This window comes from Urocampus carinirostris, chromosome 10, assembly GCF_059441175.1.
Source record: "Urocampus carinirostris isolate Australia breed hairy pipefish chromosome 10, RoL_Ucar_1.0, whole genome shotgun sequence".
In the NCBI taxonomy this organism is placed as follows: domain Eukaryota; kingdom Metazoa; phylum Chordata; class Actinopteri; order Syngnathiformes; family Syngnathidae; genus Urocampus; species Urocampus carinirostris.
The window spans coordinates 1161855-1180328 of NC_142358.1; the positions used below are offsets into that span (position 1 = coordinate 1161855).

The window sequence follows — 18474 nt, forward strand, 5'->3', positions numbered from 1 at the left end:
TTGCAAGAATCACACTATGCCACACCCACCGTGTGAGCTCATTGAGTCGTCATGGCGGAATCCGTAACCATAGTCCCAGAGTCAACAAACGAGAAAGAAACTAAGCTTGCACCGAAAAAGGGCAGTACATCACTTGTTTGGACCTATTTCGGTTTTGACAAAGGGACGTGGAACCGAAGAAAAACATTAGTTGCAGAATTTGGTTTTGCGCAGTCGCTAGGTCCAGAGGAAACAATTTGTACCAGCACCTTAGAAATAATCACATATTACAATACACGGCATTTCAAAAAGGGTTAAAAGTAAAAGACAAAGAAGGTGCATCTACAAGTGGACTGGAAGGTAAACAAACCTCCACCAAAGCAGCATTTGCACGCTGTACGAAAATAGTTCGCAAAGGCACGAAGAAATAACCAATGCTGTGACCTGCTATATCATCAAAGAAATGCTTCCGCTTAACAGTTTCGGGGAAAGGCTTTCGTAATCTTTTGCACACAATGGATACAAAATATGCCCTTCCCTCAAAGACTTTTTACTCAAGTGGCCATTCCTGAAATGTACGCCGAATGCAGGGCTAAAATGGAAGCTGAACTGCGCAAGAGCAGCATGGAGAAAACAAATATCGCAAATACTCTTGAAGACACCCCGATTTCCTGGATCTTGGATGAAACCAAACAAATGTACATCACTACATACAATGCTGCAAATATAAATAAAGCTGTGGATCTAAATGACTGGAGAAGACTGCAATGTTTGGCAATTGTTTTAATTTTTACCATAATATTTAGTGTGCATTTGTATAGACGTGTCAACTTCACTATATTTCTAAATTACTATTATTTTTCAGAGAATACTGTGAAAAAAGGAACCGCAAGTGACTATTTTCGTACAGCGTGCAAATGCTGCTTTGATGGAGGTTTGTTTACCTCCCAGTCCACTTGTAGATGCACCTTCTTTGTCTCTTACTTTTAACCCTTTTTGAAATGCCGTGTATTGTAATATGTGATTATTTTTAAGGAAATGGAACTGTTTGATCCTTTTTCCCATAGCTGGAAAAAGGTCAAAATGACTTGTTATTTTGGTCTCGTGGTTCGAGTGTTGGTCCGCACGCCGATCTCGAGATTACGCCATTGTTTTGGTGTTTGTCTTCGAGTGAAGGTGAAAATCAACACAAAATTGGAAATTTCTTCAGTGTCAGCAATAAGTCGAAACATAAGGCAGAAAGTGATAACTGCAACAATTCCGGTACAAAAAAAAAACGACTGAGAAATTCTTCAGCAGATCGCGGAGGCTAGGAAAACACGTGTTGAAGAAAATAAAAGAATACTCTTAGCAAAAAAATTACTTTTCAGAGGTAAAATGGACACAGTTTATCTACTAAAAAATACAACTCTAGCTGAAAAAGAAGATTGAATCGAGTTGACAAAAGAAATCAAGTTCAAAGTATTCAGTTACTTGGAGAAACCCTGTAATGACCAAGCCACACAGGACCTTCTGGACATTGCTTCGCTACGAGAAGCAAGATTCATAGGTGATATCAGTCAAGAGAATATTGACAGAATTGGGAACAGTGAAACAAGAAATGGAGGAGACAGTAACCTTTTTTCTCTTAGGGGCCGATCACACAGACATTTGCGGCTGAATCACGGCCAAAATTTTGCGATTTTTTTTCGCCCGTGGTTGCCCACGATGGAAAATGCGCAAAATTGGCCAACCCGTTGTTCATCGGTGGTATGGCCGCAAAAAAGACGCCAGCGACTGTTCCGCTTCCTCATCGCATCATTTCTGCGTCATTTTCTCGTGTGGACCACGGGTATAAAAGCTTCCGAGCCGGTGTTGTGCCCAAATCCAACTCCTACGCAACAACCTAACCCCCCCACCCCCTCGCGTGAACGCACATTCTGCTGCGATCGCTTTTGTTGTCATCCGCGTTAACAAACGCATTTTGTAGAATACGATTGCACTTTATTATTTAAATAAACGTGTTATATAGACTAGGATCTCCCAATTGTTATAATTAGCTCACTTTATTGTTTTAATATGCGTTTTATATAGAATACGATAACTTTTGTTGGAAGCGCAGCAGAATGCGCGTTCACGCGAGGGGGGGGATTTACCGTTCGATTACGTTCAAATATGTGTGTGTGCCAGCAACATGCTCCCCCTTCTCAGCACCTTTTCAGTGCAATTGGGAACATCACAACATGTGACAGTGGTTTTCTCAAACCTGCAATGGTGGACAAGTTGTTCTTTCTAGCTAAAATGTCTAATAGTGTTCAATCCCAAAACTGCATTATTGATTAGAGGTAACACTTTTTATTTCATGCAAGTTAATAAGTGAAATTCTATAATAAGAGTAAAAAATAGTAGCAGTAGAGTTAATAAGTTAGCACGAATGGTGGGTTGGAATTAATACTAAAATGTTTTTGCACTGATGAACACGCTGCAGTAGCACATATAAAATGTTAATTACACTAATTGCAGACATGTCACGTATACAGCCTTAAAAGTGTGTTTTTTGTGTGTGCAATGTTTACCTTTTATAGTGTGCATATTTCCTTACATTTCTTAGAGTTCCTATTTTTTTTTTTTTTTTTTAATATTTATGTTCGCTGTTTTGCTGTCTCAAATGTAGAAATGTTTCAAAATGTCTACACTACTATTTTAACGAGCTTGAAGTGCATTTCATAGGTGGGTAGATACCTATATCAATTGAGGAATTGACTTGATTAACAAAGCTTGCCAGAAGATTGTGCAGTTTTTTCTAGGTTTAACATTTCAATATGGTTGAGTATTAACAAAAAACAAACTAGCACTAAAGCAGTGTTTGAAACTCATCACAAAAAGTTAGCGGAAACCAGGTCAGACAACTCTGAAAAGTTGCCTGCCCAGCCATCAAGTTGCCTGTTGTTATTGTATGTGTTTGTCTTGCTGTCAGTCACCCCTCTTGAGGGATATGACCATGGTAGATAGATAGAATGTTAGAAAAGTTGCCTGCCCATTTTTCACAACTTGAAATGCAATAAGACGACTAATAGCAAAAAAACCGTTGTTGGAAAGTATTAAGGATTGATAATCAGAATATATAACAGAACAACATTTTAAATTTAAGTTTATTATAAATCTATTTATAACATTCGTTGCATGTATATGACATCTGTTTTCCATCTGCCATCAGTGTGTACCTGTATTTACTCATCTTCATTCATGCAATGTTTGCAAAGCCACGTGAACTATTTCCACGATGGTTTTAATGTACGTTTACGTTTTGTAGAGTAATAAATTTAGTTAGCTTCTTTCGAATTTTTCTTCTGGGTCTGAGGTTTTGGCTCGATTCCTAACAAGTTATCCATTTTTCATGCGTTCTCTGTGCGTCTACTTTGGAAAATGATATGCAAATGCACGACCTTATAATGCTCGGGTAAGTGCAGAAGCACGAAGTTATTTGATGCAGGCTTCTGATAGGCAATTTTCAAACTCAGCAGCCAAACGAACCGAAATTCCTAAATTTCCAAACCGAACGAAGATTTCCAAATCTGAATAAAGCAAACGTTTGATTTGAAAATAAATTTAAAAAAATAAAAATAAAAAATGAAAGTTTTTTTCCCCCGCCCTTAAAAAAGTGGTCGGCCACCCGGGCAGAGACGTTGTGTAACTTGTACGCCCGACGTAAAAGATGCACGCACTGGTCGTCCGGGCAGACGTTATTTCAGACACTGACTAAAAAAAACATCAAAAATGGCATTGAAATCGCAATACTGGTCTGAAAAATCGCAATTAAGTTATTTAAAAAAAAAAAAAAAAAAAAAAAAAAAAAAAAAATTCTAAATCTTGCAGCCCAACTGTAACCTTAGCGCTAATAGTTCTTTGGAACCCTGCATTCAGTTTAGAAGCCTAATATGAAACTAATTGTAGTTACTAACCCTAAAGTTCAGTTTAATACCCTAGTAAGTAGCCTAAACCTGAGCTTCAAACTTTTTTTTCGGAACCATAAAATAAGGTAAAAACCCTTATGTTAACACCTAATCTAAGAAACATGGCAATAATGACACACATTTACAGGCAATCCATCTAAATTTCAATCACTTTTCAAAAATTCAAAACACAAAAATCAAATTCAAACATTTGCAAGGATTTTAAGCACCTGTCAACCCCCATTTACCAGACAGTTGTAGGGCACACAGAGAGACAACCATCCACATGCTAACATATACGACTAGACAATTTGGAGTCACAATTAAACTGCCATGCATATTTTTGGAATGTGGACGGAATTCCCCAAGAAAACCCATGCAGACATGGGAAGAACATGCAAACTCTACACAGGAGGCTGGTAGGTTGATTCGAACCCATGACTTCAGAACTGTGCAATGGACGCGCTAACCAAACAGCCACTGAGCCGCCTGCTTTTCTATTCCTGTCAATAGAGTTTCATACTTCTAGAACGGTTTTGTAATTCATTTGGTAGATTTGCCACGTTCTTACATGACATTTTTTTAGTACTTTCTTTACTTGAAGATATTTAATTAGTTAAAGCTTGTCAGAGTTCCTTGCATAGGATTTATCGTTTTTTCTCCCCCTGACTGGAATTAAACTGCCAGTGTGTTATCTCACATTTTGGCAGGAGAACAAAGATTAGTCGAGCATTAAAGTGTGTATGGTTTGACCACCAGATGTTGCTGTATTGTTAGTGTAACAAAAAGCACAAGGAAGAATCAAAATTACGGAGACTCAAACGGCCAAACGCTATTTTTCCATTTTTTGAAAAAAAAAAAAGGAAAAAAAAAACTGAAAAAGAAAAGAGAAAACCCAAGAAAAAAATGGAACAAAAAGAAACCTATTTGGAAAATGAAAAAAAAGTTTTAAAACAGGCAAAAGACAAAGAATACATCTAAAAACAAGAAAAGGAATAAAGAAAAACTCAAAATATATATAAAAAAGGCAGAAAAGCCAATCAGAAAGAGACCAAAGAAATTAAGAAAAAATAAAGAATACAAAAGCTAAGGAGTTAGAGTGCTGTCACAGTGCTGTGCAAGACACTATACCTCTACTGTAATGTCCCTGATAACCAGGTAGGCGCAGTGCATGGCTGACGCCGCTCTTTGTGTGTGTGTGTGTGTGTGTGTGTGTGTGTGCGCGTGTGTGCGTGTAGCACATTGTAAAGTGCTTTGGTAAGTCAGACCATTTAATAAATGTTTCATATTTGGGACTTCTAGTTGAAAAGTTATTCTTCTATTTACTCATACCTTATTTGCCGTAATGAGTCCGTCTTTACTCTGTCATAGCCTCCATAATCAACGTATCTTATTTCAACTTCACTTGAATCTTTATAGAAGCTGATGACCTGAGCTCTCCACCAGGCTCCTTCCACTGCCGGAGCAGCACATATCACTCCCACTAGATAAAGACAGAGACAGTTTATATGCACAATCTGGTAAGCACAAGTGATGTTGGGGGAGGGCGTCGGGGGTTGGGGGAGGGGTGGTCGGGGGCGTGTATTTATTCCTTTATAACGCCCATTTTTGTGTAGCGTAAAATGAACTATGGGAGCAATATACATGACTATATTATCATATTAGCGCAAAGATTGGTCAGTCGGAAATATCACTGTCCAATCAAAGCGCAGGGTGGTTGGCGTCAGAGACAGAGGCAAGAGAGGAAAAAATATTTGTGTTGTGCTTAATATCGGCTTCATAATATTTGTCAAATTCCCAAATATCGGTGTCAATAATCAGCCTGTCTTTAACATTGACGAGTTTAATCTCAATCACTGAAGCTAAAGATGTACCCTTTATTAACAGTTTCACTCTTATTTATGAAATGAAATTTGAGACATTAAAGAAGCAAGTGCTCTTGTTCGCTGGCTAATGAAGAGTTTGGCTTGCCGTTTATCCGTGTTAAACAGTTAAAGTAAACAAGTAGCAGAAATAGTACAGATACTCCCCTACTTACAAGTATTCGACTTACGTAAAATGGTAGATACGAACCTTTTTTTCGGGAAGACGAAAAATATCCGGACATTGCTGGAAGTTCGATTTTGTATTGTATGCACCTCTATTTTGCGTGTTTTATTGCATCTGTTTTTATGAAGACAGAAGACTGATGTCTAAAATAAAATAGAAATAAGAATCACAATTTCTTCATGGATAATCAGTTTTGAAAACATTGAGCCCTGCTACCTGTAACCAATTGTTTATTCTCAAGCAGTTTTAGTCACAATTTAAATACTGTGCTTTGGCAAATCAAATATATCTAAAGGAATTTCGGTTTGTTTTTTTTAACTCTACAAATTGACGTTTTAGAAACCTGCAGTAATTTCTGCAACAACCGAGAATGAATCACTCTAAAATGCAAACATACTCGTCAAAATAGACCATTAATAGTCACTGGACAGGTTGAAAAACATTAAAAACATAATACAATCTCAGGAACACTGAAGATGTTGCTTTTCTTCATAAATAAATTCTGCCTTTACAAAAGTAATCTATACCACTGGTAGTCCAGTACTGCCAAATAAGCTGATATTGGAATCGTTAAAACAAAGTTAATGTTGCATTGGCTTTTTGCTGTGTAGAACCCACAGAATGGTATTTGGCTATTATTTATTTCATAAATTCTATAATTTATTTTCTGTGACAAATACAGAGTTCTTTTGTTAGTTTACGTTTCAGTTATGGTGTAATGGATTAGCGGACTTTTGTTCTGTGAAGCATTCAGAAGGGTCATTTGATTGTGGCTTTATGGAGAACTATTAACTTTCAAATATAGGCGCCCTGCAATCGTCACTTTTTTGTTGTGCGTAGACCTCAGCCCCCCCCTCTCAGACAAGGAGAACCTTATGTGGGCTCCTTTCAGGAAAAAGTTAGAAGCCCCCGCCAACAGCCTTTTTTTTTCTTTACTGAGTCTTTTTACCTTCAGCTGGTGAAGGAAGGGTCGGTGTGCCTGGCTGGGAGTAGCACAAAAACATCTGGTGGTCAAGGCTTCTAAGAGCATGGTAGGTGGGATGAGTGTGCTGCTGGACAAAGACGTGTCCGGCTGATACAATATTCACCACTATCACTTCAATGGGTACGCCACTGGGCAAGAGAAGCTAGATGACAAAAAGACAATATTCACATGAAAAACGGAAATTAGAGCAATCAAACTATTGCAGACTTAACAAGGATGAATTTCATGTATTTATTTGTATACAGCTATTGATTTTAAAGTAGTGTGAATTATTTAGTGTTATCAAGTGGCGAGTTAAAAGAATGCAGTTATTTTGAAGCATGTGCCTTAGAAAGCCTGCATACACGTTTAAACGGTGGCACTAAATCAGGGATGTCCAAGTCATTTAAGCTGAGGGCCACATGCAAGAAAAGAAATCTCACGGGACTAGAACTAGCATGTTTGAGAGCGAGAGAAAAATAGAGAAAGCGAGAAAGAAAAAGAAAAGGGGTTAGAAAAAGAAAAAGGAAAGCGCAAAAAAGAAAAAATGAGAAAAGAGAAAGAGAAAAAGTGAGAGAAAGTTAGAGGGTGAGAAAGAGAAAAAGAGGGAGAGAAAAGTAGAGAAAGAGAAGAGGGAGAGGAAGAAAAAAACTACTGCAGTTGCTTTGCGAGTGGTGCCTGGCTTGCGTGACATTAAGTGGACATATAAAGAGATGCTGGCGAAACTATTTGGCCCCCTTGAACTTTGTGACCTTTTGCCACATTTCAGACTTCAAACATCAAGATATAAAACTAATTTCTTGTGACGCATCAACAATAAGTGGGACACAATCATTAAGTTGAACACATCTTATTGGATACTTTAAACTTTTTTCTAACAAATAAAAACGAAAAAGTTGGTGTGCAAAATTATTCAGCCCCTTTACCTTCAGTGCAGCAAACTGTCCAGAAGTTCAGTGAGGATCTCTGAATGATTCAATGTTGATCTAAATGACTGACGAGGATAAATGGAATCCACCTGTGTGTAATCAAGTGTATAAATGCACCTGCACTGTGATAGTCTAAGACACATGTGTCAAACTCCCGGCCCGCCGTTTAATCATACCCGGCCCGCAAGACCATTTTACATTATTGTTATTAATGGCCCGTCAATATGAACGCCGTCTTATGGTAAATGCGAACTCACGACCAAATAAGATCATCGAGTGCGGGTGGAAAACATCGAAGCGCACAGGGAACGCAGTTGCTGTGTTTTGCGGAAACGTGGCTCACGTTTATCATTCCGGACGTTAACGTGTAGCCACCCGGAGCTACCTGGAGAAATCAGGCTTCAACGTCGCTAAACAGAGACACGAAAGCCGGGGGGAATCGGAGAGGAGGCGGACTTGCTAACACGAGGTCGTGTATCCCTGGATTTTCACAAAGAAAAGATTTCCATCTGCCGCAGGAATGTCGAACTTTTGGACTGGCGTGACGTCATCCGCTCCGCTACAAGCACCCTAGGGCATCATGTTAATCTGTTAATAAACAACGGGGTAGACTGCTGGAAGTGTGAATTTCCCTACGGGGATGAATAAAGTATCTATCTATCTATCTATCTATCTATCCCTGGACATCATATTCTGACATTTAGTCACTGTACCCATTCCTTCATATATGACGTATACTTATACTATATACCAGGGGTCAGGAACCTATGTCTCGCGAGCCAGATATGGCTCTTTCTATGAGTACCTATGTCTCAGAGACAAATTTAATTGCATGCAAATTTTTTCCATCTCGTTCAAAACTTGAGCCAATGATCCTGTTCAGATACACGCAAAGCCCAACCAAATCTGAATTACAAAGCAGTACTTTTCACGTTTTCACTACAATTTACAGTCAAGGTGTCACACAAAAAAAAAAACTCGTTTTGGCTGTACAACGCTAAAGAATCCTTTATATAAAAGCTCACAATATTATCTGTGTTCAGTGTTCAGATACTTTTTTAAGAATCCACGGAACAAATTGTAAATACGCCAAAACACCGGAAGAGAACTTAAGTTATTTGATTGGATGAGTGGAAGGAATGGGTGGAGCTATGCAAAAAGTGCAAGCACTCCCTCCCATCTCGCCCTACTCCGTCTGCACCAAAGGTAAGCACACAGGCTCCCTGTTCTCAGAATGTTGTGACGTTTTTACAAAATAATTTGTGTAGCATTTTCATATTTCTACTTTTGACAGGAGATATATTAAGGAGATCTAAATCTTTTGGGATATTTAAGTTTTTTAAAAAAAAAATACATTGACATAGAAGCTAAATAATTTGAATGGTATTTTAATGTTAAGTAGTTTAAGTTAAGTTCTAAGTTGTATAATTTAACAGGATATCTTTATTTACAGCAAAATAATAAATACTGTATGAGTGATTTAAGGTTTAAATTTATTATTCCTGTCTGTTTTTATTCATATTTATGTTCCAAAAACATTATGTTTAAGTGTGTTCAATAAATGTTTATCCTGGTTGGCCCGCGACCTTAAGTGTGTTTTGAATTTTGGCCCCTTGTGCAATTGAGTTTGACATCCCTGGTCTAAGAGGTCTGTTTAAAGTGCAGAGAGCATCATGAAGAACGGGGAACCAACCAGGCAGGTCCGAGATATTGTTGTGGAGAAATTTAAGGCTGGATTTGGATACAAAAAGATTTCCCAAGCTCTAGACAGCCCAAGGAGCACTGTGCAGCAATAATATTGAAATCGAAGGAGTATCAGACCACTGTAAATCTACCAAGATCGGGCCGTCCCCCTAAACTTTCAGCTCATACAAGGAGAAATCTGATCAGAGATGGAGCCAAGAGGCCCATGATCACTTTGGATGAGCTGCAGAGGTGGGAGAATCTATCCATAGGACAACAATCGGTCGTATACTGCATAAATCTGGCCTTTATGGAAGAGTGGCAAGAAGGAATCCATTTCTTAAAGATATCCATAAAAAGTGTTGTTTAAAGTTTTCCACAAGGCACCTGGGAGACACACCAAACATCTGGAAGAAGGTGCTCTGGTCAGATGAGACCAAAATCGAACTTTTTGGCAACGATGAGAAGTTATGTTTGTTGTAAAAGGAGCACAGCTCCTCACCCTCAACACACCATCCTCACAGTCAAACATGGTGGTGCCAGCATTATGGTTTGGGCCTGCTTTTCTTCAGCAGGGACAGGCAAGATGGTTAAAATTGATGGGAAGATGGATGGAGCCAAATACATGACCATTCTGGAAGAAAACCTGATGTGTCCGCAAAAGACCTGAGACTGGGATGGAGATTTGTCTACCAACAAGACAAAGATCCAAAACAAAGCAAACAATGGAATGGTTCACCTAAAAACATATAAAGGTGTTAGAATGGCCAAGTCAAAGTCCAGATCTCAATCCAAGTGATATTCTGCGGAAAGAACTGAAAACTGCTGTTCACAAACACTTTCCATCCAACCTCACTTAGCTTGAGCTGTTTTGCAAGGAGGAATGGACAAAAATATCAGTTTTGCACATTGCAAAAATCGACATACCTCAAGCGACTTGCAGCTGTAATCGCAGCAAAAGGTGGGGCTACAAAGTATTAACTCAATGGGGTTGAATAATTTTAAAATTTCCAATTAAGTGTGTCCCACTTATTGTTGATCCTTCACAAGAAATTAGTTTTATATCTTTATGTTTGAAGTCTGAATGTGGCAGAAGGTCAAAGTTGAAGGGGGCCAAATAGTTTCGCAAACTACTGTAAAACTGCAGTGTGTTTCTCTCTTGTGCTTCTATCAGTGTTTTATGTGCCGGATTAAAACCCTTGGTGGGCTTGATCTGTCCCGATGCCCGCGTGTTTGAGACCTGTGCACTAAATGATGCTAATACTGTAACCCGCGTTGTACTTTACCCATCGTAGCGTCTAGGGCTACTAGATGAACTAAAATTGAATCCATATCACGATGTGACGTAGTGCGATAGCGTAACCGCAAACTACCGTTTTTTTTTTCAAGGATTCATAGTTCCACTGTGTTATTTACTTGACGGAGTATTTGGCCAACAAGAATTGTCACATATCGGGGTTTAACATCGCCGGCCATTCACGTGGTGTAAGTTGCCAGTAGGCAGTACACAAATGTCCACCAAAACAAACGGCACAGCTCGTGGCTTAACCAGCTCGTTACATTGAAAATAAATTAATTAAACAGACTGAGGCAAGTCTGAAAAGCGCAAGGCAAAGCTGATCACCAGCGGGTGCTCCCTGGATTATTATTATTGTGTTCGGTAATTGACTGAGGCAGCGTCGGATGGCTAAGCTGACAACTCTTAAGCCACCACTGCCGAACGTGGCTCGTCACAAACGCCAAATCCATTACCAATAAAGCGGACAACTTTGAGCTACCACTAGTCGAAAACGGCTATATTTGTGACTCTTGTATTTTAATCATCAGAACTCGCGGGGACCCAAATAGCACGTAGCTTGCCAGTCTCTTAATCGTTTTCTTACACCGAAAGGTATAGCCCCCCCTATTTTGTTGTCCTTTTGTATAATGATAAGAAAGACCATATATTCAACTGCAATTCGTTTTTATTTGAACATCTATAGTTGATATTTTATAACAGTCGTATATTCTGTCTCTTAGTATGTTATCTCAAGTTATGTGTGCATGTTACTTTATGTTCTCCCCGAGGAAAAAAAAAAAAAAAGTACAGATAATGCACTTTTTTTTAATCGAAAACCGCATCGAAATTGCAATTTAGGCCTGGGGAGAAGGAGAAAAAAAAAAAAAAATCGCAATTAGGTTTTTTTCCTTAATTGTGCAGCCCTAGTAGCATCAGTGCATAACTGCACAATTTGTAAACTATATTTGTTCAAAATTTATTGTATTACGCCGAGCTATTGTTTTATTTAAACACTAGCGTTTTTTTATTCAAGTCATCTGTAGTTATTGGTAGGCTTATTTTTACGTATGGTAAACTTTGTTTGGTTATTCAATTTTTTGTAGTAGTGAAGTAGTATTCCATCTAGCTTGTTTATTTAGATATTATGTTAAATTACTCTTTACAGCAGGACTGTTCTTAGTAAGTGGGACTTTTTTTTTACTTCTAAAAACTTATTCCAGTTCCTATTTATTTTGTTTGATGCTCTTTAAAAAGTGTTTTTTGTGTGTTTGAATGGAAAAAAATTAAACAAGCAATGATGTTGTTTATTAACTAGTTTGTGCTTCTGCTCGATCATTAGTTGTGCAGGCTTAAACAGCACAACCAATAGCCACCAATGCTGTAAGCACAGTGGCAATGGTTTGTGAAGCCAGCACAGCCCATTTTCCTCAGTTTTATTAAATTTATCTTCCCATCTTCTGACAAAAGGTTTCGCTCGCTTTTCCTCCCAGAGCTTTGAGAGTAGCCCAACGATTTATATACCAAGTGCTATGTATTTTGTTAGCGACAGCGGTTACCGCAACAACGCAGTGCTCCAAAATCCACGATTTTTTGGCCCTTAGACATGAATGGGGTTTAAGATAAAAATTACAGATACATCTCAGGGAGTTTAAAATCTTTATGCTAACAGTTACATGCACATAACCAGTTATATACTGGTAACATCTTGCAGATCCAGCACAACTCACACAATTGCCTCAGGAATTGCCTAGTTTACTTTTATTTTCAATTTTTAGACTATAGAAACTTCATATATCTTCTCATTTATTAGAGTTGCATTAATCAATTTGAAGACTAACAGGCTCCAGTATTTCTCCACATTATTTCTAGGCAAGTGCGCATCAAGAGCTCTTTCACTTTCGTTGTCTGGCCTCCTGTTCTATGTCCGAGCGATATTTCGTTGCTGAAATGCATTTATCTTGTTCCTGAAAATATTTGGATCATCTTGACCTAAAGAAACGTTACGTTTTTTTTCCCTGCCCAGAATACAAGGGGATGAAGTGAAACTTGAAAACTGAAAGCTATTAAAATTTTCATAAAGAGAAGTGTTGAAACTTGTACATCTCGAGTCCTCACAAATAAAATGAATTTTTTTTCTCTGGCTTATCACCCCCTGCAAAATCAAGCTTATTGGTCTGGCAGCAGCCTGACAAAATTATAAAATTTTGTGTTTGCTTCGGGCGCGTTCCTGTCAATCAAGTTAGTTTGTCCGAGTCAAGTCAGGTTTCAATACATGCAAGATTGAAACCTCACTGTTTTTTTTTTTTTTAAGACTCGATCTTACCTCTAATACGCTAGGGACGATTTGGATGCGCCAATTGGCCATGCACTTTTTTAGAATGTGGGAGGAAACCGGGATGCCCGTTAGAAACCCACGCAACATAGGGAGAACATGCAAACTCCACACAGGGAGGTGGGCAGCAAGATTTGAACCCTAGTTCTCTGAACAGTGGGGCTGACGTGCTAACCACTTATCCACTGTTCCGCCCTGAAACATACATTAAAGAGTAATTAATTCCCCTTTCAAGTGCCTCTCTCATGCTTTACCTCTCGCGCTCGCCCTTTTTGTGTTCTACCTTTCTCGCTCACCCTCTTTGTGCTTTACCTCTCCAATCTGTACCTTGCTTCCCCCCCTTCGATGTTCACCTCTCTTCCCCCTTCAATCTTTATCTCTCTCTACCCCTCACTGCCCTACCCTTTATTGAACAACGTCTAAGGAATACCACGCTACAATTTAATGTTATCAGAGCTCCTAATTGTATATTGTTTTTTTAAGGTGCTGTAGTTACAAACACGCAAGTTTACATCTACGATATATAACGCTTCCAGGACTTGTTAACATTTTGTCAAAAAATTCGCCAAAGTAAAATACACAAATGCAAAGTTTTTAGGGCTGTGAACTGATCGTTTTCAAATGTTCACCTAAAATTTGTAGAATACAATATTTAGTTTTTCAACTTTAGATCAAATTTTACAAGATACAAGGTAAGGCTGCAAGCTATTTATTGCCTTAACTATTTTCCAGCTAAGGTGCCCATGCTACATTCATTTGCAGACATAAAAAAAAAAAAGAATCCAGGAAAGAATGAGGACTTTCTATTTCTGTGTGACCAAACTCAGATTACTCAATGTTAGTAGCACTTGCAATTATTATTTTAGTTGGGTAGAAATGGTCAACAAGTTATCTATCAAGAAAGACCAAAACCATCCATATTCTCCACACGGTTCAAGAGCAGCATTCAATTTACCTTTCCTTCTTAGATTTTAGGCAAATTTTACAGGAACGAAAAGGTGTTGAACAACTGCTCACCCAGTTTGAGATAGTTTGATAAATTACTTTGAAACTTAACATTATATTTCCCTTGAGAAGAAAGAATTTTACCATACCGTTAAAGTCAAGAAGAGTAATCAAAGACAAAGGCAGCCTTACCCATGAAGTCATAGGGAGTGATGGCAGCGTTAGTGGAGGTTGCGGGGGAGCGTACAAGTTCGTCATATCCATATTTCTAAACTTCTTACCAATCAGAGACAGGGCTTTGTCAACTTGCTGTTGCATACCTGGGGAGAAAAATCCAATATGAAATTAATGAGGAATTCATTTCAATCCCTCCCGATATCTAGAATCAAAAGTTTCCAGTTGGTTCACTGGTGGACTTTTGACTACGACAAAAAAAGTTGAGCATTCTACTTCTATATTAGCTAACTTGCACTAGCTCCCAGTTTGCTTAAAATGTGACTTTGAGGTTCTCTTACTAACATACAAATGTTTACATGGACTTGCACCCTCTTATCTCTCTGATTTGATTCCCCCTATGTTCCTAAACTGAGCCTCCGCTCAGAAATGCTGTTCTACTTGTGACTCCAAGAGTCAAGAAGAAGTCTCCAGGCTTGAGAGTGTTTTCCATCGGGGCAGCGAGGCTGTGGAATGCTCTGCTCTCAGCGATAAGATCTGCAACTTAAGTGGAAGTTTTTAAATCTAGACTTAAGACCCACTTCTTTTCAATAGCTTATGATCAATGCCCACCTCATACTTTACTTTTCCTGTCTTTTTCCAACTGCCTGGTTGGTGTGATACGAATGAGAAGGACGATACGAGAAGTCAGCGGACCAGCATCTGGACCTGAAGCATGTCAACAACTGCATCGACCAGCCGGCAGAGATGGGAAGCTGCGTCGTGGCTGTCATGGACTTTTTGGGCTATTTTACAGGCTTAAGGCGTCGTGTTGCTGTCATGCACTTTCTGGACACATTAACATATTACCTATTGTTTTTTTTTTAAGTGATGTTCACTATGTTTGGTGTACTGTTACCCAATGCTAAATCTATTGCACCCTGATTATCCTGGAAAGGGATTACCACATTTGATGCCCTTTCTCAACATTTATTTTCCTCTTCCTGATAGTTTTTTCTTGCCCACATGTTGGTTTAAGATCAGGGGATGGTAACTTGTGCAGTCTTAGAGGGCTATACAAATAAATGTGACTTGACATGACCCCGGTCTTAAATTTGGTGCTCATTAAGAACAGTTGACATGCCAGCAGACTTGTTCTGAAAATAGCTCACCAGTGCTGGGTCATTGTGATATTCTGGTAAAATGTTTTATACGTTGACTGAGTCCATTTAACCCCATTTTTAATAAATAACCTAGTAACAAAGTAATAACATAACTGTTATTTTAAAAATTCAAATAATTAAGTATTGATAAATCTTTTAAAGCAATTTTAGAGCGTAGAATGGATCAATTTGTTTATTTAACAAATTCATTTCTTCCTATTCATTATATTACGAAATTGTAAGGGACGTTATTTAAGGTATAAGTGTGCTTTAAACTATATTCTATATTTTAAACCCAATATATACTTTATACTACATATCTTTACACGTTTGTATATTTCCATATAGTACTCAAAACCAGTTAAGTACCTTCAAGGTCAGGACAATAAGGTTCCCAAGCCAAAATAATGTATCTCTAATTAAAAGCTATAATTCAGAAACTCACTGTTCGACTCATATCTGTTATCAAACAGGTGCAGGGAACTTCTTTTGCCAACCCATCTACAACGTGAAGGCCACTGGCAATTTTCTCAAGACTCCTATCTATTCTCTAACGAACTGCTGTAGTGTATAACATGAATCATTCAAGGGAATTTGTTAGAAAAAGGTACAGACTTCAAGTACATTGTCACGTTAGCTTGCCCTCCAGTGGAAGAGTGTACTAAATTATTTCCATGTTTATAGTTAGGTTGGAGTGCTTTTTAGTGGCCAGCAGTGTATGTCACACCATGTAACCAAATAAATTGTCCAATCAGAATCCTTTTACGAGCACGTGGTTATTCTATCCTTCAATCAGAATCCACGAGACCGCATAAAAGGAGGCTCACACTTCAGTCTGCGGAAGTACTTCAGTTCAATTCTAGAATGCAATTTTGCCTTGTTTCAATGTGCTTTCTTTTTTGTACTAAACGAGTTTATTGTAACTTAAAAGTCTCTTATTTCATCCGGAAATTGTTTTTAACCTGACAAAAAACTAAATGCCAATTTATGGGTCTAATGAAGTGAATGAGCAAAAAATGTGCATTTTTTTTAAGCTCACCACCTGGCTTTTAAGCAATCTTCATACCTTTATAGCCATCTACTATATTCTTCTTCTATCGAGCTAGCTTTTTGCACTTTTGCGTGGTGTTTAGCTAACATTTTACATTTTTTGGTAGTTATCAAGCTAAACTTTTTTTTAGCTTTCTATCTGGCTATTTACTCTTTTAGCAAGCTATTTAGCTCCCTTTTAATTTTTTTACCGTATTTTCCGCACTATAAGGCGCACATAAAATCAGATTTAAAAAAAAAAAAAGCTGACTATGCGCCTTATAATCCCGTGCGCCTTACATATGGATCAATATTGAATTACAAGGTCTCGCAACTAAGAGAAGCGGCCACCGACTCAATTTTTCGCGTAGAAGTGCGCTGTGCATACTGGGAAATATTAAACAACGATTCTCTTTTATTTGTGCGTTTGTATAAAGACCCTGAAATGGCTCCTATTAAGAGACACGCTTACAACGCAGAGTTTAAACTCAAGGCGATCAGTCACGCAGTAGAACACGGCAATAGAGCAGGAGGGAGAGAGTTCAACATTAATGAATCGAACACAAGAGTGGCTCGAGCCGGCAGAATTAAGAGTCCCCCTAGGAACTCGCTAACTGAACAATGGTTCCATGGGTGAATTATGTAAAACCCACTACAACGTTTTACATTTTACAGTTATTATGTTATTGCTTTACTGTTAATGATTTGCACATTACGAGTGTCACTATATTGTGATTGCACTAACGTTTTTATTTACCATAACAGTATCAGACGTTTTTTTGCGTGTTGACTAAATGGAGGAAAAGTAAAATGTTATGCCTTGCTGTTGTTCAAAGATGTTAAAGATGTGTCACGAAAATGCTTTACCTCAGAGAAAAAAATAAAACAGCTGTATTTATTTTGGGAGTGAATGGAGTTGTGGAAAGCTCGTTTGTTATCAATTAACTTTGACTGACCTATCTGACTGTTTTGTTGACATTCTCTTTGGCGCGGCACCATCTAGAGGTAACATAACGTAACTACAACCTCTACTGTAGTCAAGTCAAGTCACATTTATTTACCGTAAATAGCCCTTAATCACGAAAATGTCTCTTGAAGGACTGCACAGGATTACAATTACAAAATTGCACAATTACCGGATCTTAAACCAGCATCACTTATAGCGCCTTATAATTTTAAAATATATCATTCATTGAAGGTGCATCTTATAACACTGTGTGCCTTATAGTGCAGAAAATACGGTAGTTTATTCTTTTATCAAGCTATTTAGCGTCCTTTTAGTTTATTTTACCTGTTTACCTTTCTAGCAAACTATCAAGTGACTTTATTTTTAGCTATTCAGCAAGCCATCTAGCCTAGTTGCTATCTTAGAAATGCTTAGCAAACTGGTTGCCCTTTGCGCTAATTAGAAACGTAAAGTATCTAGCTTGGAAAAAGGTTGGAAGACCCTCTATCAAAGTAATCTCGGAAGCATGTCAACGCCTGCATTTACCAGCTGGCAGAGAAGAGAAGCTGCGTCGTGGCCGTCAGACTTTCTGGACTAGTTTACAGGCTGGGGGTGTCGTTGCTGTCATGCACTTTCCAGACAAATTTTCAACATGTTACCTAGTGTTAACTATGTTTGTGTTCTGTAATGCTAAATCTAATTCACCCTGGTCATCCTGAAAGGGGGATTACCACTTGTGAGGTCCCCTCTCAAGGTTTGTCTTTTTCCTCAGGCTGAGGTTTTGAGGTTGTTCCTTGCCTACATGTTGGTTTAAGATCAGAGACTTGTAATCCTGTGCAGTCCTTTAAGACATTTTTGTGATTAAGGGCTATATAAATAAATGTGACTTGACTATTGTGGGTTACTCTTTGCGGTTTCAGTACTTAGCGGATTGTCATTGAGCATTTGATCTGAACTACACAACACACGGTCATTGCGGAAGAGGGCTGGGTGTGTTCGGTGGGTGGAACTCTTAGTGACCGTCATAGGCTGGTGTATGCTGTAAACAAGCGGGGGTCGGTGGGCGCACAAGTCAATGTGTATACTCCTCA

General features: G+C 38.4%; 1 protein-coding gene across 3 annotated transcripts in view; it reads right to left on the reverse strand.

The window, feature by feature from the left end:
* The window catches only part of akap1b (A-kinase anchoring protein 1b), a 48659-nt gene that overhangs the window by 5043 nt on the left and 25142 nt on the right, over positions 1–18474 (reverse strand). For all 3 annotated transcript variants that reach the window (XM_088346263.1, XM_088346262.1, XM_088346264.1), the window contains exons 5-7: positions 14285–14412; positions 6910–7087; positions 5244–5394 (exon numbers count right to left, since the gene is read on the reverse strand). In XM_088346263.1, coding sequence (XP_088202389.1) covers positions 5244–5394; positions 6910–7087; positions 14285–14412 — 457 coding nt within the window. The remainder of the gene's footprint in view (positions 1–5243; positions 5395–6909; positions 7088–14284; positions 14413–18474) is intronic.